Consider the following 25,856-nt stretch of genomic DNA (forward strand, 5'->3'; position numbering starts at 1 on the left):
GCTAATGATTGTTGTTTTGGATAACTTTCCAGAATTTCTGCTATAATCTGAAATGGTACAGCACCTGATACTTCTTTTTTACATCTATGCTCAAAATTATATATGATATTGATGCCTTGATTCATCCAGTGTTTCTAATTTTTTAAAACATTCTGAATACCAGGCACAGAAGAGTTATTAGGTTTAGGACTACATGAAATGGGAGTAATTTTATTTCATACATACAGTAGCAGGGGAAACATTAAACCCCCCATGTCCCACAATCCCAACCTTGATCAGATTCTCTTCTTACTTAAAAGTTACAAATAACATGGATGAATGCAAGTGAGCATTAATACTATGTTAAGCTTCACTTCCAACAGTAAGAGAGCAACACATGGAATCTTATCTTTTACCTGTATCCTGTCCTCAACAGATGTTTCTCCTGCATAGAAATTCTACCATCTAAAAGGATGTTTTAAGTTTATGCATAGTTTACCTTGGTTAGGTTGATAAATTGACGGGGTGTATCATGTGAAATTGACTAAAGATATAGGTGGCTGAAGTCTGAGGATTAATTATTGCTTAAGGTAAAGGTAAAGGTTTCCCTTGACATTAAATCCAGTCATGTCCAACTCTAGGGGGCAGTGCTCATCTCTGTTTCAAAGCCGAAGAGCCGGCGTTCGTCTGTAGACACTTCCGTGGTCATGTGGCCGGCATGACTACACGGAACGCTGTTACCTGCCCGCCAAAGCAGTACCTATTAATCTACTCACATTTGCATGTTTTCGAACTGCTACGCTGGCAGGAGCTGGGACTGGCAACAGGAGCTCACCCCGTCACGCGGATTCGAACTGCCGACCTTCCGATTAGCAAGCTCAGCAGCTCAGCGGTTTAACCTGCAGTGCCACCGCATCCCTAATTATTGCTTAAACTCATCTAATTGATTTAAAATCATTTATCTTTGTCCAGATGTAAAACTGCAATTTGTTCACTTTTAACAATATATACAACAGGCATTGGTAGCTTTCTGGATTGAATGTCTCTATCTAGAACATAATATGCCACATCACAGCCTAATGTTGTGATGGGCAAAACCATGTGAAGAATTGTGCCTGATTTTGAAGTACTGAGAGTTAGCAATTTAAGATACATGGACATACATATATTTATAGAGCAGACAGCTTTAAAATGTGCACAATGGAAACTGTAGAGGAAAACTTAGGAGGAATAGCTGGGATTTGGATATTTGCTTTGTTTGTGGTATGAGAGTATGCCAGCGTGTTTCTCCATCCTAATAGACTTCTGAGCAAGTCTATATTTCCTTCAAGGCTAATCGAAACCCCAAGGCAGACCAGTAGGAAAATAGAGATTAGAAAAATTCAAACTGATCTCCATCTTTTACTCTTTCCTTCAGTATCAACAGCAGGATTTGGGGCATTGCAAACCTGGTCTGCAAAGAAGAATCATCTGGGGAGGAGAAACATCCCTCTTTAATGGCCACTGTGCTTTAGGAAGCTTCCCAGTTCTGTTGCTTTAGATTTTAGAAATATTGCTAGCCAACTGTTCTTAATTCCTCTGGCTGACGTCCAGAAAAGAATTGGCATCCCTTTTTAAAACCATTTTCCCAGCTGACCTAGAGTGATGTTGAGTCAGCAGAGAAAATGAACTTGTGTTAGTTTTGCAGGCCAGCTGCTGCAGACAGGATGCATTTATCTTGGATTGGCCCCATTATTTCCATGTGTATGTCTGTTTGTTTTACACAAGGAAACAAAATATGCTGTGAATTTTCATCCTGTAAAACGTGGCCTTAATTTCCATGAAGTTACGCAGCAGAATGCAATTCTTTTCATAATGTCATTCTTTTCTTCCACTATGTTTCCTATTTCCCATAATTTCCTGGCAGGCTTCGCTCCAATCAGTGGAATGTGTAGCAAATACCGGAGTTGCACTATCAATGAAGACACTGGCCTTGGGTTGGCATTTACCATTGCCCATGAATCTGGACACAAGTAAGCTGTTTCTCATGAGACTTTCTTCCTACCAAATGCATCAATAATAATGCTTTTAATTAATTGTGATGTTGCTATCTTGACATGGTCCCTTGGCTACTAATACTCAATTTAATGTAAATTTTGGTTTTGGAGATCTGGCAATAGGGTTTTACTGCCTCTTCTAATGGCATTATAAGGGAAGGAGAAAGCCATCTTTTTGACCTCTGAGGGATACAGAGAGATGCAGTAACATCACCAGGGTTACAATTTTCTGCCCTTGATTGGTAGAGGATAGTTAAAACTCAAAATTGGTGTCATGACCTTACTGAAAGCTTAGCATAACATTTGGGGGAGGGGCTGCCCAAAGGGGGCACTTCACCTCCAAATATTGATGTGACTTTGGGGGAGGCTTCAACTTTTGTAAAAATGTGGCCTGAATGTCATGGGTACTTCTCCCACACCATTTTAAAGAAAAGGCCAGTTGGGAATCCTTTCTCATAAACACAATGGCTTGATCTTTGCACTATGAATTTACCTCTTTACCAACATAGGAGACTTTGATATGCATGATGTTGGTTTGCCTGCCGTTTGGTAAGAATAAAACTGTGAATTATAGAATTGATTATCTGATCTGGATGATATCCATTTGCTTTACAGCATACATTTTTATTGAAAGGTTCATTAAATCATTTGTAATATTGGAATATTTGTTTGGCTGTTTTTCTAAAAGGCTTTTCTGAATAGATCTGAGCCATTTTTTAAAATTATCCATTACCCTTGTAATGTCTAATGCTTATGACAAAGATTAATCCATGATTATCAGTCTTCATCTGAAGATGCTGGGTTAGATAGGTCCTTCCTCTGTTTCATAAGTTCATTTATGTTCCTCCATTAGAAGAGTTGTGTTCTAGCCCTTGCAGTGGCATCGTTATTTTGAATGTATTTTAATACACACTTGGCATTTTATATCTATTGTTTTCCATTTTAGCGTTTATGATGAGGACTGGCAAGGGACACATTCAAACAAAGGAAGGCTCTCCATAGTGTTGCATTCCCAAGGGCTCTGTAGCAGCTAACCATGGCTTTGAGCATGGTATCAAGATTAAATCCAAATTTCCTTTTGTTAGGAGGCTCTGTGGAAATGTCTCCCACACAGAAACTCTCCTTTGTTGGTTGACAGCTCCATTCAGCGCATCCTTTTTTATCAACAGCCAAGCTGTAGTCTTCGCATGCTAGGTGAATCCCCAATTCTGCATGACCTACTCTGAGCTATTCAGTTCTGACTGTGTAAATACACAGTGAAAAACTGGCTCTGACCTCATGTCTACATGAGTGGCCCTTTGACTGAGTTCTCTTCATCTGAAAGGAAATGAGGAATTAAAAGACTAATCCTAGCCCAGTGCTAATTTTTGCCAGGCGTTTCAGTGAGATGGGGGTGGGGGGAGATGGGCCATAAAAAAAATCAATGTTGGAATCCTGTCCTGAACCTTTTGAAGTGAGATGTGCACTGTTTTGTGAGGAGGAGGGGAGGGAGAGAGGCAGAATTATGGAGGACAGACTCTTATAACAATTGGGACATGCCCACAGCCTTCTTCCCAGAATTAAAATGTCTGTTTTGGAAGTCTGTTTAATCAGTGCTGATTGCTTAATCCTGTTGTGATATAATTTCACCCTTCTTTTCTCAGACTAGAATTATTCATAACACTGAGTGGTTGGACCCTTCATGGGTCTGTGGATCAGATCACCAGTGGAAAAACAAACTGACAAGCCAAAACAATGAGAACTACTCACAGATAGTACAGGGTGAGGGAAAGTGAAGAGAGCTGTTAATCCAGAGGCAAGGTCAGAAAAAACAGAGATTATCCAGAGATTTAGTTACGTATTTCTCTATGTGTCCAAATCGTATGCTATTAAAGGAATGACCTACTTAGCAATGAGGCAGGATCATTTTTATGCATAGTTTTCCTTTAACCCATATTCCTTTTTTACAGTTTGACTGAGGCCCGATTTTTACAAACTTGTAGTACATACAACAAAGGTTAGCCATAGAGTGCCTGTGGACATAAGCATACTTGGCAGATTCCTCAAGAGTTACCCTGCCTCCAAAATAAAATAAAATTATTTTTAAAATCTGCAAAGCCATGCATAATGTTGAAAAAAATGCAAAAAAATTTTTTTGGGGGGAATATAACTCCTTTGAGATCATTGGAAAAAATTGTTGGCCTTTGGCATGGGTATAGGAATCCATCTCCAGTTTGTACTTACTGTATATGAGCAGCTGCATCTCCTGAATTCTAGTCTAGAATTGGAGTTTTGATGAAGATGATTCTACATTTTTCCCAAACAATTCTCAGCTGAGGAAAGAGAATTTTATTTCTAATTTTCTTCTATAGTATTTTGGCACTTTATATTTTTGGCAAAGTGACCAACAAGCATCCGACCTTTCATTCTACCATCCCTGTTTTCCAAAAGTCTGCAGCCTTCTGACTTCCCATGCTTCCATAGATTAGAAAGTGTGGGCAGCCTAGAGGTTTTGGAAAGATGGAAAGAAATGTAAAGGAAAACAACAGCAGGAGCTTAATCCAACAGCTTTACTGCTAAATTAAGTTCAAAAGGGTCATCAAGTGAAATTAGGAAGAAATTGTCAAGGACTCTGAGAGTCCTTGACAATGGATAATTGTCAGTAATGGATAATTTTAAAAAGATAGAAGTAATGGATAATTTTAAAAAGATAGAATAAGTTAAAAACAACAACAACAACCCAGAAACACGAACCTGTTTGGCATTTAAAAAAAGAATAAAATAAAGACAATCACTTGGTGGTTAGGATACAGCTTGTTGCATTTGGGGTGAGGTGGGGAATCTAACATTTTTTTCTCATGCTTAAGTACCAATGAAAATGTTTTCACCGTTTTTTGGAGATATACTGTTAATGATTACTTTTCACACCCCCAAAGTCTGCTTTATGGAATGGTGCATTTTTTGACCACAGCACTGAAGCATGTTGGGTTAAAGATTAAAAAGCTTCTTCTACCATTTTCCCAGAAGGTCAAGGCACTGTACATTGCCCTCCCTCCTCCATTTTTTTCCCCCACTGTAACAACCCTGGGCTGAGAGAGAATGACTGGTCCAAAGTCATCCCAGAAGCTTCTGTAACTTGATCCTGAGTCTTCCCAGTTCTGGTTCAACATTGTTAACTAGTATAAAGTTGCACTCCCAAAGTATCAGCAGCAGACAGTAATAATAATAACAATGACAACAACAACAACCTGGAGATAGCAGAAGAGAAGAGAAAGAACTGGAGAAAATCACAAGATATAAAGACCTGTAAATAGAAGTAGGACAACAGTGGCAAAAGAAATCAAAGATAATCCCAATAGTAATAGAAGCCTTGGGTGCAATCCCAAAACATCTGGAACACCACTTGAACACCATTGGCATTGACAAAATCACCATCAGTCAATTGCAAAAGGCAGCTTTACTTGGAACATCTGTACATCCTGTGACGACACCTTTAACACCATCAAATAACATCTGCCTATCCCAGGTCCTTGGGAAGGACTTGATAGGTGGATAAAAATGCCAAATCCAGTCTAAACATCTGGCTGAGTGTGCGACCAACAATAATAGCAGCTAAAAAAGGAACATAGCCACAAAGGAGGTGCCATTCTGATATAAGAATATAATATTAGGATATTATCCTTCAGCAACCTTATTAAAATTAATGGGAGCTCCTCCAAATATACTAGAGGACCAGGTTCAGTGAGAATAAAAAGAGTTATGCAATAAACTTTTCATTATTTTGATTTAATTAATTATTTTTTAAAAATTAATTAAATTATTTTGCATCACAACCTTCTGTTTGCTATTCAGTGAGCGCAGACTAATAGTTATTCTTTCTCAGGCTTTTCTTCTTCTTTTTCTCTTTTTCTGATTCTAACTTTCCCTTTCATATAATTGTTGATATCCGGACAGGAAGGATTTATGAAATGCCTTCTGAAAAAAGTATTTTGGAAAGACTGCGGTTCATTCATTTGCCAATAACTGCTAGGAAATTCCCCCATTGTCATTTGTCCAAGCGTGTGCCTTTTCAGCTGAATTATATGGGAAGTTGGCAGCAATGGTCTTTAGTTGCCTGGAGGCAGACAATCCTTTAGAAGTGCTGCCTAATGATCCTATTAGCAGTCAGACAGTAATTATGGAGGGGAGAGAACATTTGAAACAATTATAGGTATATATATATATATATATATATATATATATATATATATATATATATATATATCTCACTGAAATTTTAATAGAACATCCTTCTTTGTAAATGAATGATACCACCAATGAACTTGAATTCAATTATGGAAGCCAGAGGCTTAAGAGTTGAAAAACCGGAGGCATAGGTAATATCCCCAAATTCTCCACCCAACTTGTGGGGTGGATAACATCGAGGAAGGGGTATATTTCAATAATTAAAATGATTTGTTGTCTCAGGAAATGGCAGAAGCTCCAGCTGTATTTGCACGAAGGGCCCAACCATCCATTCTCTTAGATCAGTGTTTCTTAGCCTCAGAACTGTTAAGATGTGTGGAGTTCAATTCCCAGAATTCCCCAGCCAGCCTGGGAGTTATGGGAGTTGAAGTCCACACATCTTAACATTTCTGAGGTTGAGCAACACTGTCTTAGATGAGTCTCCTCCATGCGCGAACAATGCATGATCTGAGAGGGATGAGGCTGCCCTAGGGCAACCATTTTTTTCAGTCCTATCAGCTGATGGCAGGAAAGCTGGGACACGGTCACTTTTATCACCATTTTCTCTCTTCTATTTTTCCTCTTGGTGGTCTATTTCTTTCTGCCCCCTTTTCACTTCTATCCCATGTAGCCATGGGAAAAGTAAAAGAAATGAGAGTTCCTAAAGAGGATGATTTTCTTGCAGGGACTTTCTGGGATGGCATCTCAGTCTTGGGAGTGAGAAAAGTCAACTAACTTGCAGCAGCTGGTTTGTATGACAAACTGGAAGCTTTTGGTGCTAATTCAAATTCCCTCTGAGCTATTTAAGCCGGAATTCCTTGGAGTGCTTTTACAACACGCTTATCCTTTCCCCCCCATGACCAGTTCAGCATGTTATGTAAAGAGAACCACAGTTTTTAAATTTTTAAACTCCTGAGTGTTGCTGCCTGTGCAAGTGGTGGCTTCAGCAATTGGTTTGGCAGGCTGTGCATCTACCAGCCTAATTCCGTGCATTATGTTGATATGACAGAAATGGTTGCCCTCACAAAAGGAAATGGTGAAATATCCAGGAATATGGTCCACTGTTTGGGGGAAAATATTGGGGAGTAGATGGGAAGGAAAATTCTCTTTAGTTTTTTTTCCTGAAATAACATTTGTTCAGCTTTTGTTTAAGCATAGGAACCTACATTCCAATAGAAAAGAATATATTTATTTTATTTATTATTCAAATGTCTATCAACACCCATCTCCCCCCAAACAGGGGGACTCTTGACAGTTATATATGTAGCTCAGGGTTGAACTGTGGAGTCCTTTGTGCTCTCTGAGCTTGGTTGTTGGCTTGCAGATGTTTCATTACCCAACTAGGTAATATCATCAGTGTCAACAACATCATGATGCACTGATGATGTTACCTAGTTTGGTAATAAAATGTCTGCAGGCAAACAACCAAGCTCAGAGAGCACCAAGGACTCCACAACTTCCTAAGACCCATGAAAAAGAAAGGACAGAGTTATTAATCCAATTAAAATTGGAGCTAATGTGGATGTTTTTTGTTTAAATGCATGAGCTGAATACCAAGATTCCATCTTCCAACAGAACGAATATTCTAAATGTCATGAGAAGGGGGATCCAGTGATATTTCTATTTTCACATCTAATCTAGCCATGATGATACAGTGATTGACAGATCTACAGCTAACAACCACGTTCCCTTTGCTACACCTGCAAACTACTCTGCTAAAGAAATCCCAAAATCTGAACTCTTGGAGGGCATGAAGAGGAATGAGTTTGCCATTTCTTTCAATTATGACCAGGGGAAAAATCTTACTAATGGGAAATCTGCGCTTCCATGCAGAGCCCAGATTTTACATATTATTTTATGATTGCTTGAAAGAACAAGAATACTTTCATAGGCAGATCCCATTTAAGTCATGAACTGAGCCTGGGAAGCAATAAGTAGATCTATGATCTGGCAACATTCAGAAGAAGGCATGTGATTAAAGAAAATCAAGCCCCATTTCTTTACTCTCCTCATCCCAAGCTTCCCATCTCTAAAACATTTGCAAGGCTGTTTGAAGAAAAAGGAGAAGATATAAAGCAACAATACAAGAATGTGAGAGTTGCACTAACCACAGTAGGAATCTAATGCTGTACAAGAGCATAAGCCAATTGATCTTTGTCCCAAATGCTTTTTGCAGCAGCGAGGTCTTGCCCTGTTAATGGCTTTAGCTGGCAAAAGATTAATGGGCCAAGCAAATCTTCTTGGAGAGGACATGCTAAAGTCCAGATCCCATCACCGAGATGGCTGTTTTGTGTTAATAATCACCACTGGGTCTGCAAAATAATAGGGGGCAGGCCCACTAAGCATTTATTTATCTTTACATGTTGCTGTTCTTTCAAGGAATTTCACTGTGGCCTACACTGCCCCCATATTTTTGAAATATCAAGGATGGTTGGGCCAAACTTCGATTTTCCAGTTCCATTTCAAAGGCTAACGAGTGCATCATTCTGGTCTTTTAAGCCGGGAAGTTAGTTCACAAGGCAGAATGCTGTCTTTAAGATATCTTGATCTTAGATCATCCAGAGTTCTACTACTTTTTGATCTGTATCTAAATCCGATAGTCTGAGTGCTTGCTGTTCCAGCCCACCTATTCTAGCTGATCATGCAATTCCAGCATTACTGTATTTTTTATATATTATATATATATATATATATATATAATAATAATATAATAACTGATGTAATTATGATGTCTACTTTACAGGTAGGAGTGAGAAAAGTACTTAGGGCACTAGCTTTATTCTGTACAGAACAAAAGCTATGAATGAACTATCAGAAAACCAAAGTTTTAATGTTTGCTCAATGTTATCACAAAATTCACAAATGGCAAATAAATGGGACTCAGATTAAGCAGGTGCACACCTATAAATGTCTTGGAGTGCAGTTCCATGCTTCTCTGTCCTGGAATGGTCTCTTTTTTTTTTTTAACCAGGCAAATGTTGCACAGAGTATCTCTACCGCTATCGTAATATTTTACCTCTCAAAAGGAGCCCATTATATCCCTGCAACTTGCAAAGTTTTCCAAGTTAAGGTAGTCCCTCAGCTTCTTTACGGCTCCCAAATTTGCTCTTTTGCAAAGCTTAACGTTCTTGTGTGTGTGTGTGTGTGTGTGTGTGTGTGTATGTATGTATGTATGTTTGTGTGTGTGTATATATATATATATATATATATAAAATATCAGTTCTAGTATTAGATATTTTATTGTATCTGGCCATAGGATTGAAATAAACTGATTTGATTTGATTTCTTTTCTTTGGTGTGTCTAGTTTTGGCATGATTCATGATGGAGAAGGAAACCCTTGCCGAAAAGCTGAAGGTAACATCATGTCTCCCACTCTCACAGGCAACAATGGAGTGTTTTCATGGTCAGTGTGTAGCCGGCAGTACCTTAACAAGTTTCTCAGGTAAGTTCAGACTTGGATAACTGCACTTTTAATCTGAAATCTGGGACCAGTTTCTTTGAAGAGCAAAGCTTTAGGTAGATGCTGCTCTTCTTTACAGCACTGCTCAGGCAGCTTGTCTGATAGATGAGCCAAAACAAGCTGGACAGTACAAGTATCCTGATAAACTCCCAGGACAGATCTATGACGCTGACACACAGTGCAAATGGCAGTTTGGAGCAAAAGCAAAACTCTGCAACTTGAGTTTCGTGAAGGTACTTTTAAATGTTCTTTTTGCAATTTCCTGACAACGTTAGAACTTGCACCGCAGAAGAACAATGAGATCTTAGCAAGAGGTTTATGAAAGAATGGAGGGGTTCCAAGCAGCTCCAGGGTCTAGATGATTTCTAAATCTTAAATTGTTGGGCAAAGCCATGGCTTGCTTTGAAGGTATTGCTTTGGATGGAAGTCAAGGTGGTCCACTGTAGCTGCAGGAAAAGGATTGTGTTCACTGGAAGCAAAATGTGGTTGAAAAGAACATACAATGTGTGTGTGTGTGTGTTGGGGGAGGGAGATGAGGATTGGAAATAGGAATGCCTCAGTTTCCCAATTCATTAATGACACTTAGTCATCTATCAATCATGGGAGTGAGTGAATAGGACTCAATTCTGAGTACACATAGATACAGCTTGGAGGGGGGTAAAAATGAAGATCTATTGAGTCAAGCTTGACTCCTGGTGAGGGCATCTGTGCAGCTTTCTTAACAAACTTACAGAAGTTTTTCTCAACTCTTGGTCTAGCCAACGCTCTGGAATTCCCAGGCAGTCTCTCATCCAAGCACTAATGAGTTTTGATCCTGTGTAGCTTCTGGGATCAGCCAAGGTCAGCTTGGTGCTGCCACCTGCTGAGGGGTTATGAAAAGTTATAAGGTACAACATATTAAAAACAGAACAATAAAACAGTAGAAGCAATAAAATGCTTTATATACGTTGCATGGATCATACTGTTTCTAGAAGAAAAAAAAACTCTTGGAATGAAAATGCTGGTTTACTTTGAATGTGAAGAACTAAAAGTAATAAGAGCTTTTTTAAAAAAAAATATTCTCAGGATATATGCAAATCACTCTGGTGCCATAAAGTAGGTCATCGATGTGAAACAAAGTTTATGCCTGCTGCAGAAGGGACACCCTGTGGAATAAACATGGTAAGTTACAAAAGCTGAGATATGATGCACACTTCCTTGGGGCTGAGGGTTACTGAACATGTTGGGATTTACTTCCATATGAAGGATAATTGTTTTTGTTAGATATGAAATATATGATCACTGGAATAGGACTGTGTTGTAGGGCTGGCCCGCCACAATAGAACAAAACGACAGCACCATATACAGTACATAGAAAACCAGCATGTCAATTTGGATAATGTGATCTCTTGCGTATGATATTAGGAGCAAAACTGCATTTTGCTTTCCTATATACAGTAGTTAACCTCCCTCTTAATTCCAAGACCATTGGACACTCCATACAGTCTTAAACATTGAAAAATATATGTGCCTTAAATCTTATGCCATGGTTCTGAATAATATTATCATGAACTGCATGTTCTGGGGTATTATGTAATGACTTTTTTTAACATGGAGTCTAATAGAATGTTATGTCCTGGATGGGTATGTGGCAGTTTCAAAGAATACATTTGCATCTCAGGATCAAAATTCAGGCTCCAGTACCTTGTTGGTGGATGTGGGAGACATATCAGAACTGGAGGTGGGGCAGTAGCAAGCAGCCCCAGCATCAGTATCACAGCTAGCACGTGCATAGTTAGTTGTACTCACAGACAGGTGCCCCCATTCACTTACAGAAGTAGTGAACTCCTTTCTAATGTTATGATTTATGTAAGTTGATAATGTGAAAGTGCTCATATTTAAGTATTTATTTGTTTTTGAAACCAGAATTGGTAAGCAGATCCTCTCCCCGTCCTCCTCCTCTTCCTCCCTGTTGTATGAGAAATAGGCAGAGATAGTGAAACTCTCTGCAATTTACCACTGTCCCCTTCTCTCCCCTTCCTTAATTTCCATTACCCATTTGCATCACTTATTACTTATTTTTCTTCTCCATCCATCCTGTGCCTTATCTTCCCTTCCTTTCAAAGATGTATGTTTGCTTCTACCTCGTTCTTTGATTGATTGATTGATTGATTGATTGATATAACCAGTCATTCTGACACAAGTTTTCTGTGTTCTTTCCTTCAGTGGTGCCGAAGGGGCCAGTGTGTACAATTTGGAGACCATGGTCCCAAACCTGTGAACGGCCAGTGGTCAGCATGGTCCGAGTGGTCAGGCTGTTCTCGGACTTGTGGGGGAGGAGTCACACACCAAGAGAGGCACTGCAGTAATCCCAAGTAAGACCCTGCTATGAAAAGATCTCATGTTTCCATTGTTATCTGTAATTCTGATCAGATAGGTGACAATGGAGTTCTTTGTATTCGGTTTATATGCCAGTCTAAATAAATGTGTGTGGTTATAGAGAAAGAAGGATTAGAAAATGTATCTCATGAGTAGGAAATGCCTTTAAAAAAAAAAAAAGTATATCATCTATTTTAATAATTATGTTCCTTCTAGCATTTTTAAAAACTCCCATTTTTAATAAACTCATTAGTAAAAGCATGTTAAAAATCATATTAACATTATTCTGTATATATTTAAATTTGTGCTTTTCAGACAGTTGGCTTAGATTTAAGCTTCTTGCTTACAGTGTGTTTAGATTTTAGGTCATTTTTTTCAGTTGCATCAGGTATATGTGTATATACTTTAGGGTGGAAGTGTTACTGTCAAAAAATGATTTTTTTGAAAATGTGGGAGCAATAGAAGTTAAAGACTGTCAAGTTGGGGAAAATGAAAACTTGGCAGAAGTGAACAATGATCGTAGCTCAGTGGTAAAGCATATGTTTGGTCTCAACTTCAGTCCTACAAGTCACTAAAAAGATGATTGGGGAGAAGAAACCCCTGCTTGAGACCCTACAAAATCACTACCAGTGGCCAATACTGGATCAGATAGAGCTGATTTGCATCCTATACTTGTATCTTCTAAAAATTAAAAATTAGATAGGTCTGAGAATCAACGTTTCTAGTGGACACGAGGCTGAAGATTGAAAGATAGATAGATAGATAGATAGATGATAAATAGATTTCAGACTCCTTCTTGTAATTAAGTGTCTTTCTTTAAATGTGTTATGTGATTCCTTGTAATTCTACATATAAGTCCTGAATGCACCCCAAAATTATCATAGCACCTGGTAGAACTGAATTTAAAAACCAATAGCCCCTCCCTCATTCCATTTCAAGGCCATGAACCATGCAGACTTCAAGATTTCAACATTCTTTTGCCCAACACTTCTTTCCCTGCTTTTGTTATAACTTGTAAGATAAAGAAATATGGGAAGACTTCAAAAACCCTTACATTTTATTACACTGAAATTGCCCTAATCAAACCTAATAAGTACTTTGGAAGCTTTTTTCAGTAGAATGATGGGATTTTCCTCAGCCAACGTTTGGCCCTTTACTCCTAGAAACCAACTGACTGGCTGGTAGTTACATGCAATGAAGAAGCGAAGCAGCAGAAAAGAAACCCAAAAATCTGCAAGCATTTTCTGCTGTGAGGGAACTGGAGTGATGTCATTGGAGGATGATATTCATGGAGATGCACCCAGTGGCAGTTTCCAGAGGCCTGCCAACTACATGAGGATGCTGAAGTGGGTGGATGATGAAAACCAGCTGTGCAATAACCTTGTCTCCTGCTTTGAAAAAAGACCCCAAATTGAGGGCTGCTGTAGAAAAGGGCTCTTGGTATGGCATGCATTCCTGACTGCCACAGACAAACTTAGTGAGTTCCATCTAGAAGTACAGAATCACTTAACTGGTGAAGACTCGGACAAAGTCAAGGCTTAGCAGAAGGAAGCCTATCGCAAGCAGTGGATGGATGGCTCTAGGGAGACAAGGGAAGCTGCGGATGGATGCTGCCAGGCCCAGAAGTCCTGGATGAAAAAGCTGAAGGATGTAGAAGTTTCAAAAAAGAATGAACAAGCTACTTGAAAAAGGAAGACTGCACAGACATGAGAGAATCATGCCAAAGCAGGATAACGGAAGCAGATGGACAAACTGCAAGAACAAGCAGAGAAATGCTTGCAAGAAACAGAAAAGAACAATATTTCTCCATGTTAGATAATACTTGCTGCCTCAACACTTTCAGAAGTCACCTACAGTGTAACAGAGCTATGAAGATTTGCTAAAACGATTACATTTGTACAAGCTGATGCAGAGTAAATTTATAGATCCATTTTCCATTCATTGCAACTTTATATTCATAAGTGAGGAAATGTTTTTTCTCCTGAGAAAGAAATAGCTTACATCATTAAATAGCTTGGTGATGTAGAATATGAAGAATGTCCAAAAGTCATACACTCATAGTTACTTGTGTCTGTAGGACTGAGTGTTACCTACTTCAAATAGTGCATTGTTCACTACAATATTAGAATGCAGTTTTAAATATCCATGAAACTTTAAAAACCTTACCAAGAAACAGCATGGCTTCAAAGTGTGCAATTTCTTGACTACTGTTACTTAAAGAGCAAATATGAGAGCTGCAAATCCTGTCCTTGTGTACAGATGAGATGTACTGAAGAGATGATACCCCCACACCCAAAACAACAACTTTTGCTTTTCTTTAGAAAATGAAGATTTGATGCCTGGAGCTAGTGTTTACTTTGAAGAAGTGTGATTTTAATGGGCTTTTGGAAAAATGTACGAAAAGATTGTATGGATCTAACTTGAGCTCAGTTTAGTTCAACTACCTGTTTCATACAGCAGTTAAACAAATGATGATAGGAAGTCCATAAGCAATGCAGGAAACCTATGGCCTTCATTTATTATTACTTGCAGAACTTAGTCTTCAGTAATGTCCTGTAACCTGCACAATCATTGAACGAATCTATCCTCCATAAATTATCTGAAAAATTACTGTGTCATCTACTGCAGCAAACTAGCGTGCCTTGTGGCATCTTAAGATAAATATTAATCACAAAAACAGCCCTGAGGCTAGATCAGGTCAAGCTCATCATTCTGCATCCCTCTGTGGGCAGCCAGGTGCATTTGCAAAGCTCACAGGAGTTTTACTTCTCTTCTGCTCTTCAACACTTGATATTTAAGATATGCTGCCATGATTCTGGACGTAGAATACAGCCCTCAAAACTAATTAAGATTGGTAGCTAAATCACTTCTGACTCTCCTCCTCCTCCTCCTTTTCCTCCAATTGGTAGCTGACACCACACTTGATGGCAGTGAATTCACAGCTTAATTTTGTTATTTAAAGAGGTGTCTCCTTTTATCAGTCCTGAATCTTTCTGCATTAATTTCAGTGCATTAGAAATCAAGGATGGCCCTATCTCTAAACAAGGTGAAAGATTTATACAGTCAGAAGAGAAACCAGAGTATGGCCCTATTTCTAATATTGTGTAAGAATATGTAATGCTTCTACCATATCTTAACTTTACTTCACTGTAAGTTAAAAGCTATAAATGCTGTTGTCTTTCTTCACTGGGAAGTAACTACAGCCTCCTGATCATTTTGGTTGTCCTTTCTGATACATTTCCCAGCTATACCATGTCTTTCTGGAGGTAGATTTATTACAGCAGGACATTTTCTGGAATAGTACAGTCAACCTTCATTGAATACTAGTCACAATTAACTTGCCCAAGAAGTTTAAGACTGTACTACTTCAGTTGAAAGTTGCTCTGCTCCCAAGGATTTCACAATTTCTACCAAAACAAAAAGAAAAGTCATTGTTTCAGGTCTCTTGTCTAGGGATAGCATACTTTCCCAAATTCTTTAGCGAAAGGAAGAAAGTTTCTTTTCTTTTAAACAAATCAGTGTTATAGCTTCAAACTCCTAGAAACCAGGGCAACAAGTTCCATCTTGCTTTGCAAATAGATGAGTATTAGATTGTGAAGTCTTAGTAAAAGGCAATACAAAAAGAGAAAGTGATCGTGCAAATGGCACCTGGGTTCCGAACTTGCATATGTTAGCAAGTTCTTTCCATGATGGATTTAACTGAATAGCATTCTATGAGATGATGGCAACTGGCTTCTAATAGGCTTAGCTTCCAGTGATGACTAACAATATAAGGATTTAGGCATCATTTCTCAGATAAATATTGTGTGTTGATCTGAACATTTCTTTATAATCTATCAGTGCAATGTTATACAAGGAAAGAAATCCTGGATCAACTTAATGAAACCTAGCCCAGGGGTAACTTCATGGCATGTGTATTTAGGAGACGTGCTCAAGTGAATGATGACATTGCTCTAAAATCTGGAAAATTCTTATGTACTGTTAAATGCATAAATGCTATGGGGCCATTAGGCATAACTCACCTTTGGCCAACCTGGAGCCACTTATGTGACAAGTCCAATAACAAGTCAAGCCAATGTATATCTCAGCACATCATACTGCAATGAAACACTGGATTTTACAATGCTTTGCCCTTAAGGGAAACACATATGAGAAGTTTTTACCCGAAAAGAGCTGCTGGGCTTTCTAAATTTATGCAGCAGGATGATGTATATAGATGCAAGAGCTCTTCTGTCCCCATCTGAACTGTTTTTGGTTTAAATTAGGAAGGGGAGCCTGGAGGCCCTCCAGATTAGTGTAGTGTATTGTATTGAAAAATTCTCCTCCATTATAAAAGTTTCTTGCCATGAAAGAGAATTCACTTCTGAAATTTCTTTCAGACAGGAAATGAAATTCACTGAAATCCTCATGGATGAAGTGCTTGCACACATTTCAGCCACTAGGTAGCCAAGGGTTGTGTGGGGCCATCCTGTGCATTATTATGTAGTCATATCACTTAGTAATCTACATTCTTCCTGGCTTCAATAAAATCTTAAGAGATAATATCAGAAAGGAGATCCTTCCATGGGGCCTTTTCTGATTTGGAAATGTAAGCACCAGGAAGGTTTCAGCATGATGGCGAGACTATAGTAGCAAGCTCCAACATCTCCATTAATTAAAATAGCTCTAAGATAAATTCAAAAGCAGTTTTCAAGTACTCTGAGAATAAGTAGGAAAACAACCTGTTTCGGGGTGGTGGTGGTGGTGGAATCTGAAAGAAATCTAAAGCAGATTCTGGCCCAGCGATATGCCAGATGTTGCTACAGTGTGATTCCTGAATTGTGAGAAATGCTAGGAAGGGTGAACTAAATTATGCCCCAGTTGACACACATTATTTTCATGGTAGGGCAAATGTATGATGTTCTGCCTAGCAAGGCAGCTTTGGGAAAATTTTGATCAAAAACATGGCAGGCCAGGACCTTCTCCCTTAAGCCCCAATCAGATTGAGAGCCCCTGCTCAGAGATGCTTTTAAGTTAAAAGGAAGGGAAAGGAGAGAGAGATGGAGATATCTGAGACTGGTTTAGCAAATTTTGATTTGATTCATATGCTTGCATGCATTCAATGGCCTCTTTGTATCATAGACGTGGGAGATAACTTACCCCAATGTATATATGCCTGATAAGTGAGTGCTTTTCTGGTTGATCAGGATTTTATTCAGCAAGCAATCGAGTATTAAATAGCAGATTTTTTTTTTTTTTGCTGAATTTACACTATAGTAGGTTCATTGTTTAGGCAAATGAAACAAAACCCATAATTTCATGCAAGTTATTATGAATTTAAATTATTTGTTTTTTTTTAGTTTGTATTTATATTTATTTTAAAAATAGAAACTGGTATGATGCTAATGCATTCAGTAGTTAATTATATACTCTGTGTTTGTTATTGCAAACAGATTTTCTTTTTCTTTGTAGACCTCAGCATGGTGGTAAGTTTTGCCAAGGCTCAAGTCGCGTTTCTCAGCTTTGCAACATTCAGCCCTGTGCATTGAATAGTCCAGACTTCCGTGCCCAGCAGTGTGCTGAGTATAATAGCAAACCGTTCCGTGGATGGTACTATAAATGGAAACCCTACACAAAAGTAGAAGGTGAGCCAGATAAAATAAGACTGATTTTTGGTACAGATAGTCCTCTCCTGCACACCAAGCAGTTCGAAAACATGCCAATGTGAGTAGATTAATTGGTACCGCTTCGGCGGGAAGGTAACGGCATTCCATGCAGTCATGCTGGCCACATGACCACGGACGGGTCCTTACGGACAACGCCGGCTCCAAGGCTTAGAAACGGAGATGAGCACCACCCCCTAGAGTCGGACGCGACTGGACTTTACGTCAAGGGAAACCTTTACCTTTACCTAGTCCTCTCCTAACAACCTCAATTGAGACCAGAATTTTGTTTACTAAGCAAAACGGTTATTATGCGAGTCTGACCCAAGTTTATGATGCTTTTTGAGGCAGTCATTAAGCGAATCACCATGGGCATTAAGCAAACCATGTGGTTGCTGGGTGAATCATGCAGTTCCCCATTGATTTTGCTTGCCAGAAACTGGCCAGGAAGGTCAAAAATGGCAATCATGTGACCATGGGACGCTGTAATGGTCGTAAATGTGAACCAGTTGCCAAGCGCCCAAATAATGATCACGTGGCCATGGGGACACTGCGATGATTGTAACTGTGAGGACAGGTCATAAGTAATTTTTTCAGCACCCTCATAAGTCCAAACTGTCACTAAATGAATGGTTGTTAAGCAAGGACTACCTGTACATCTTGTATTGTTGATTCAAAGCCATCATAACAGATCTCAGTTAATAACAGATTAATACAATCATTTAAACAAAAAGAGAATAGCAGCAGCAGGGAGAAACACCATTTTTGATATGCTGAGACAGTAGGAGGTCTTTTGAATTGCAGTAAAAGGTCCAATGTCAGGTAGTGATGAAGGGCTAAATTGTGTGATGCATAAGGTTTGCCCTGATTTGCTGCATTTCTGATTTTAATTAATTCCAGAGAGCTGATGGTCTGCTTAAGATAAGGATCAGTGCATTGGGGTGGAAGAAATCCTAAGCTTCCTCCAGTCTGTTTTAAAAGAAAAACTTGCACACATTATTTGCGTAACGTTTAAGAAAAATCTCCTTAATAAGGTGGTTCCATTTCAGATTGGGCCACCTTGTGTTTCCAGTTAAGTAAAATACAACCATACAGTACACACTGAGGAACAGTATAAATATGTGTATTGTCTAGTATGATTCAAATATTGCTTCCACTCTGCTAGATGGTCTTATATAGGCCATCATCTCCTAGTCTTAATTTTTGTGTTCACTATTAGGAGTACAGTAGTGACTTACTTTAAACGTTCCTGTAAAAATAATGCATGTGAAGTGCTGTGAATATTTGACATTTGTGTAATGCTTTGTGTTAAATATTAAATCTGTGCAAGACAGTTTAATTTGTCTTGACAAAGCAGTTTGCAATGTCTTGCAACCTCCTTGGTTGTCTCTTATCTCTTCTGAAAAAGTTGGAAGGGACTCAGCACAGGTGCCACATGTATGTTGAAGCCTCTTTCAGGGCTTCAGGTATGTGATTGGAAGCACCAGAAGTGGTTTTTGTGGCTGCCCAGAAACCTTGTCTAGTGTCTAAGTGAAACAGTGCAGCTGCTTTGTCTATAAGAATTGGTTTCCAGACTGATAGAGGTTGAAGAGACCATTTTCTAAATAACCAACTGCAACTTCCCAGTTATTAGGCCCACTTATCAGCCTTCATCAGAAGTCTGTTAGAAAGAGAATCTCCACCTTAATTTCCATGGAATGTATTATTTTTTAATGGAAAATAGCTTAGTTGCTGGAATTCTTGTAACCTCATCTATCTACCTATCCACCACCTTGCTAAAGAGAAACCTCTCAGAATCTTGGCCGGAAAAAAAATCACTTTTATTTTAGGTATCTGCCAAAAAGCCTGACACTTTCCTTGCATTACTTTGTGAAGCAACTTTTGGGTGTGCTTCACTTGATCCTTAAAAACAAAGCACCACCGTAAAAATTTGCACTACCTCAAAAACACGTTAAAAATAAGGCTGAGGCTCGGTAATGATTTTGCACAATCAATATGTCTGACAGAAAATAATCTGTCCTTGGTTATTGCATGCTTACTACCCAACTTTGTAAGAGAGCTGCCTCCCCCAAGTGATCCTCATCTGAATACTTTCCTTGGAGAAGATGGTCCCAGATATTTAGTCTCAGTCTATGGGGGGATTCATAAATCAAACTTGCAGATTCGATGGAAGTTGAAATCAACCCATGTTGAAAGATATATTACAGTCTACAGGTAATTCAAAGGAGTACGGATATAGCATAAGGGTCTGCTCCTTCTATCTATTTTATTGCTGTCCAGTCAGTAAATCTTCAGGTTAGAATATTTTATTGGACATTTTCATATCTTTTCAGAGGAAGATCGCTGCAAACTCTATTGTACGGCAGAAGATTTCGACTTTTTCTTTGCCATGTCGAATCGAGTAAAAGATGGAACCCCCTGTTCACTGTATAGAGAAGATGTGTGCATTGATGGGATTTGTGAAGTAAGATGGAGCTCGGTATTCTATTCAATATAATTTTTTTAGCTCAGCTGTAAAGCATATGCTTTGCTTGCAGGATCATCACGTGAAAATGTTTATTGCAAAGTTTGTTGACCCCTAAGTTAAGCACTTCCTCTGCTGGACAACTTATAGAGCTGTTTCTGAGTAAATTTAGAAGGATTAGCAGAATAGGTTTGCCCAGGACAGTAGGCTCAGCCAAACTGAGTTTGGGTAGTTTAAAGTTCAGCATGTTGTGAGAATTCAGCCAATGTCTTAACACGTTGTGTGAACCAAGTCATAATATCATGTGTGTTTTGGGGGACTACATCTTAGGTAAGCCCTAAACAGAAGTTATTTAGGGTTTAGGTTGTTGAATGAACCCACCTGGCTTCTTTTTCAAGAATGGATGGACAAATGGATGGACTTATGGACAGAAAGACAGGCAACAGCTATTTCTTGTTACTTGTTGCTCTTTCATTCATTCTTTGTTGTTGTTGTTACAGCAAGTAGGGTGTGATCATCGCCTTGGATCCAAAGCTGCTTTGGATGCTTGTGGAGTTTGCAAAGGAGATAATTCTTCATGTACATTCTACTCAGGCCGTTATTTAACCCAGCATAAAACTAACAGTAAGAAAATGCATTCCCTGTGCAGTTAAGCCAATGCTTTTCATAACTTCTCCCCTTGTATTACTGTAACAGTCTTTGTAGGCATTACTGCAAATACGTAATTGGAAGACACGAACCAGGAGAGGGACTGGGTGTAGTAGCTACCATCCAGATATCATGCAGATCAAGTAAACCTCATGCCCCACTAAACATTGTAGATCCTCGCCTGCAAAGAAGAACCCTTTGTAGGTACAGTTGGAGGTCTTAGAGTCATAAAGTCATAAAATTGGAAGAGCTGTTCAATCCATTCAGTCCCTTGCTCAGTGCAGGAATCAGATTAAAGTTTCTCTGACTAGTGCTGTTTGGCCACCCCTCTGCTAGAAGACATCCAGCAAAGGGAACCCCACCAGCTCTTTGGGCAATTGGTTCCACTGTTGAACTGCTGCTATTAGAGTTGTGCCAAAATCTACTCTTTCATTTCTCAGTTTTCTTTCCCTTCAAAAGAGATTTCTGATGGTTTTCTACCTGTTTGAGAATTTCTTTTGAATTTCTCATGATGGGATTTGTGCATCTATTATCCTGCTGCAGCCTGGAAAGGATTTTGGGGCAGAAAGCTAGGATACAACGCAAATTATGAACAACAATAAATATTAGCATTCATAAGTGGTAGAAATCTGCTTTTAATAAAAAAGAAATGTTTCCTTCCCAGTTGTGACCAGCTGTTCCTTTTCTGTTTCTAGATTATTATCCCATTGTTACAGTTCCAGCAGGGGCTCGCGGTATTGAAATCCAAGAATTGCTAATATCTAGCAGCTACCTTGCAGTCCGTAATTTGAATAAGAAATATTACCTAACCAAGAACTGGACAGTTGACTGGCCTGGGAAATTCTACTTTGCTGGAACAATGTTTGATTATCAGCGGCCTTTTAGCCATCCGGAGAAGCTGTCAGCGTCTGGCCCAACTAATGAGACACTTGTCTTTGAGGTAAGTGTCCTACTATTCATTTTGTTCTTGATGTCTGTTTTAGAAATATTCCTGACAAGTCTAGCTTGGTGTAGCATCTGTCCACCAGGCTAACTTGTCTGCAGAAGGAATCATGATCCTCTTCTGAATGTAACAGAAAATCCTATTAGCCTTTAAAAAAAAAAAAACCTGGACAAAGCCTAAGATCTATTAACTTATCTCTGGTCTTGCAGAGATTTCAGATATATCAGTTAAGCTTCAAAAAGGAGGATGTGATCTTCCAGTTACAGTACCAGGAAAAAAAAGTAGTACCTTGTAAATCTAACAATGCAGGACGAAAATGGCATATGTATTCTTGTATAATTCAGTCTTGCTTCCTCCAAAGTGTCAATCCCAAATTATTTCAAATGATGAAAGAGAATGAACTGTAACATTTATTTCTAAATTTGCTCTGAGTGGAGAGAGGGGGAATTGGTACATTCGAAAAAGGATTTAGCTGTTACCCTGCTTCCTCTCCTTTTCATCTCTTCTGTGGTGGGCAAGTTTATTTGTATCCAAATATCAGTAGAATATCAGCTTCAGTGAATATAATGCAACAGTCCATCCTCCAATTTCCAGAAAACTCCCCTCCCCAACTCCCCACAAAAGAGGTTTCTGATTTTTTTGCTGGATTCTCAGGCCGGTTTTAAATTCTTTGGTGGTTTTTGAAGTGCGGAACCACTTGTCTCCATTTATGTCTGACCACTGTATTAGATCTAGTAGAGAAGCCTGCTCCAGATCCCATTATTAAAATTCTGTCATCTTATGGGAACTCAGAGACGTCTCTGTTTTGTGACTGCTCCTGCCCTATGGAATCATGTGATGGAATGTCTAGCATGCCCACAGAACATAGGGGAGGAAACAGGATTGTTGCAAATGAGACACTTCACTCCAAGGAAATGGGGAAGCATGAGAGAGACTCAGAGTAACTTTGGCAGAATTGCACCAGATATAAGTTGATTTGGAGAACTGCTTCAGCAGGCTTTCCAGCCTCTGTACCTTACCCTACTAGCAATAAAGATATTTCCAGAAATCCAAATGGTTCTTGTTTCACGAATTTGCCAGCATCACAGGGCTTGACAAGTATCTCCCACAAAATCCACACAGCTCCAGATTTGTTGTCATTTAGGAAAGCTCTTAAAATGTGGCTCCCTGCTCCCTTGGAGCTTTCTGAATCTGCACTGACCCTGGGATTTCATTCCTTGGTTCTTCTCATGTAATAATATACAGTATATCGCTGCTGCTGCTGCTGCTGCTGTTGTTATCTATTACTTTTTTCTACTTGTCTGATAGTTTTTGTATGTTGCACATCACCTAGACTAATTTGAATTAAGTGGAGCAGCTTGTAGTTGAGCAAATAAAATATAATAAAATCAATCAGTCAATCAAGCCAATTTTCACGTGAAACACTGAAGAATACTGATGTTGTTTTCTGTAGTTTCATTCTAAGACTTCCCTGGCTGCTGCAGTTTTCAAATCAGAAAAAGCCCTGTGGGAGGAATTCCCTTGTGAGATCTTGCTTTGGGATTAATCAAAGTGTAGAAGACATGGAAGGCTTCCTGTGAAAGGTGAAAGGTCCCCTGTGCAAGCACTGAGTCATGTCTGACCTTTTGCGGGGATGCTGCTTTCGCAATGTTTTCTTGGCAGACTATAGCGGGGTGGTTTGCCATTGCCTTCCCCAGTCATCACCTTCCCCAGCAACCTGGGTACTAATTTTACCGACCTTGGAAGGGTGGAAGGCTGTGTTGACCTGAGCCGGTACCTGAGAACCTAGCTTCTGCTGGGATCGAACTCGAGTTGTGGGGAGAGTTTCAGCTGCAATACTGCCGCCTGCCACTCTGCACCAAATGAGACTCCTTGGGAAGCTTCCTAGCACTGCAGAAATTCACCTCATTGGGTTGTTGTGTGGAGAAAAAAATTAGGAAAGACTTCCATGAAAACCACCTTAAGCTCTCAGAGGAAAAGTGGGATGTAAATACAATGAATAAATCCAGGAAACAATTTTCTTGCCCATCATTCCTAAAGATGCCGACATGCAAACAATATGAGTTTACAGAAGGTGGGAAACTGATATACAGCTTCTTTCTAAAACTAACTCTGAAATCCAAGATTATGACTGGGGGATAAAAATAGAAGCAGTATTATGGATATGTGCTAAATTAGAGCAGTGATAATCTGGCATGGAAAGTTATACCACTTTTTAGCATATGGTTTTGGTAATATAGTTGTGTCTTCTTAAGTGAAGACATGCAATTTAAAAAAAATGCAAGCCAGTGAAGTGCTTTGTGGGGATTCTCGTGGAGGTAATTTAAGGTCATTTGGTGTTAATTTTTAGTACTTGTTCAGCTAATTGTGGGATAGAGGCTGGTTGGACAAGGAAGTTTTTATTGTTTGCGCTACAGTCCAGCCTTCAAAAGCAAGGTTCTAGAAAGAAGAAAAGATAATAAGGTAACAATCTGATTTAGGCTCAAACCATGTCTTACAGTAAATAGAGTCCTGTAAATCTTCTGAGCTTTTGCTGGTCATTGATTGAATAAACAGTATTTCATCATTGAGTTATTTTTTAAAATCTATGACAAATACTGTGCTGAAATCTGTCCTCCCATTTTTTTCCCTTGTATGTTCATCCTCTGGATTTTTTTAAAAAACCAACACATTTCATTTTCAGTATATTTGTCCATTCCTTAGAAGGAGTTCTTGAATTTACGTTACAATTCATGAAAACTGCTAACTTCTATTACTCTGCAGCTATCCTGACTGCCAACACTTCTAATCTGAAAAATCCCCATGGAAGGAGTTCCACCCCATGGTCTTTGCTTCAGATTAAATAGAAGCCCAGGAAGGCAGGGAAGATGTAAACTCCAAGAGAACTGAACATAAGACTAGACCTGCTGGATCAGGTCAAGTTTTATTTTATTCATCATTTTGGTTCTCACTGTGGCCAACCAGATAGACTTTATCTCTGGTGCTCTCAGGAGGGGGCCCCAGATATACCTCCTTTTACTATTTACCTCCTATTTACTCCCTAGTAAATGATATTTGGAGGCTTGCTGTGCCCTTCCAGGAAGCATCAAGACTAATAGCTCTTGGTAGACCTACCCTTCATGTATCTAGGCAACCGCCTTTAAAAGCCATTCAAGTTAGTGGCGATCACCACATCTTGTGGCGATGGTTTTCATAGGCAAATTATTCACTGTTGAAATAAATGCATTCTGATTCTCCTTCAACCAGTTTCATTGGGCGATCTTTGATCCTATTGCTTTGAAAGACTTCTCCTTGTCCATTTTCTCTATGCTGTTGTGGTGTCCAGAATCTAGGAAAGGTTTCAAATCTCCTGAACCTTTTGGTTGTTCTGTACTTCTGCACAGCAAACAGTTGCCTGCATGTGTGCACTCATACATATGAGACTCAGGTGCACAGGAATTCAGGTCATCTTAATTAAGTGAAATATTCTTGAGGAGAGAGGGGAGTCAAAAATAATTTATTTTCTGTCAAGTTGAAGTATGGTTAAAAAAATGAAACAAAACAGAAGAAATGCTTGACATAGAACTAGGTACAACCCAAAGCAGGTTATATCTAAAAAGAAGAGCATCCAGAAGAAATAAAATGAGGGTAATTAACAAATAAATAAACATTTTGTGTGCTTGCAGATGTTTCATTACCTGACCAGGTAACATCCCTTCTATTGAACTAAACATCTCTCTGAATGAAAAAAAAAAGTAGAAGAATAATATTCTATTAAAATAACTGGGAGGGAATGGGTTAAAATGCCTCTTCCAATTTGTGCTTTACTTGCCATAAGCAACCTGTCTCACACTGCTTTAGATAAGAAACACAATCAGAAGAAAGAACTATAGAAATGAAATTGATGTCAGAGCCTCTTTTGAACCACGTGGTGTGATCTATATCGTGTTGCTTTATACCGAACACTCAGTTTATGTGGGCCCTGTAGAAGGAAGAGTAAAGCTGATTTAATAAAACCACCTGTTTCGATCTTACATATGTTGCTACCATAGGTGGAAGCAGCTGTATTTTTTTTTAAGATTAGGCCATCTCACAGAATTAATATCCGTATCACAGCTTTCACCTTCAACAAAACTGTCCAAT

At 39.0% G+C, this 25,856-nt stretch overlaps 1 protein-coding gene across 1 annotated transcript in view; it reads left to right on the forward strand.

The window, feature by feature from the left end:
• The window catches only part of ADAMTS18 (ADAM metallopeptidase with thrombospondin type 1 motif 18), a 104,025-nt gene that overhangs the window by 47,012 nt on the left and 31,157 nt on the right, over positions 1-25,856 (forward strand). Inside the window, exons 8-16 of the mRNA XM_063313094.1 lie at positions 1,886-1,991; positions 9,524-9,661; positions 9,759-9,912; positions 10,745-10,840; positions 11,885-12,033; positions 17,489-17,661; positions 20,013-20,143; positions 20,644-20,767; positions 21,487-21,731. Coding sequence (XP_063169164.1) covers positions 1,886-1,991; positions 9,524-9,661; positions 9,759-9,912; positions 10,745-10,840; positions 11,885-12,033; positions 17,489-17,661; positions 20,013-20,143; positions 20,644-20,767; positions 21,487-21,731 — 1,316 coding nt within the window. The remainder of the gene's footprint in view (positions 1-1,885; positions 1,992-9,523; positions 9,662-9,758; positions 9,913-10,744; positions 10,841-11,884; positions 12,034-17,488; positions 17,662-20,012; positions 20,144-20,643; positions 20,768-21,486; positions 21,732-25,856) is intronic.

The sequence above is a fragment of the Candoia aspera genome, chromosome 11 (genome assembly GCF_035149785.1).
Source record: "Candoia aspera isolate rCanAsp1 chromosome 11, rCanAsp1.hap2, whole genome shotgun sequence".
NCBI lineage: Eukaryota > Metazoa > Chordata > Lepidosauria > Squamata > Boidae > Candoia > Candoia aspera.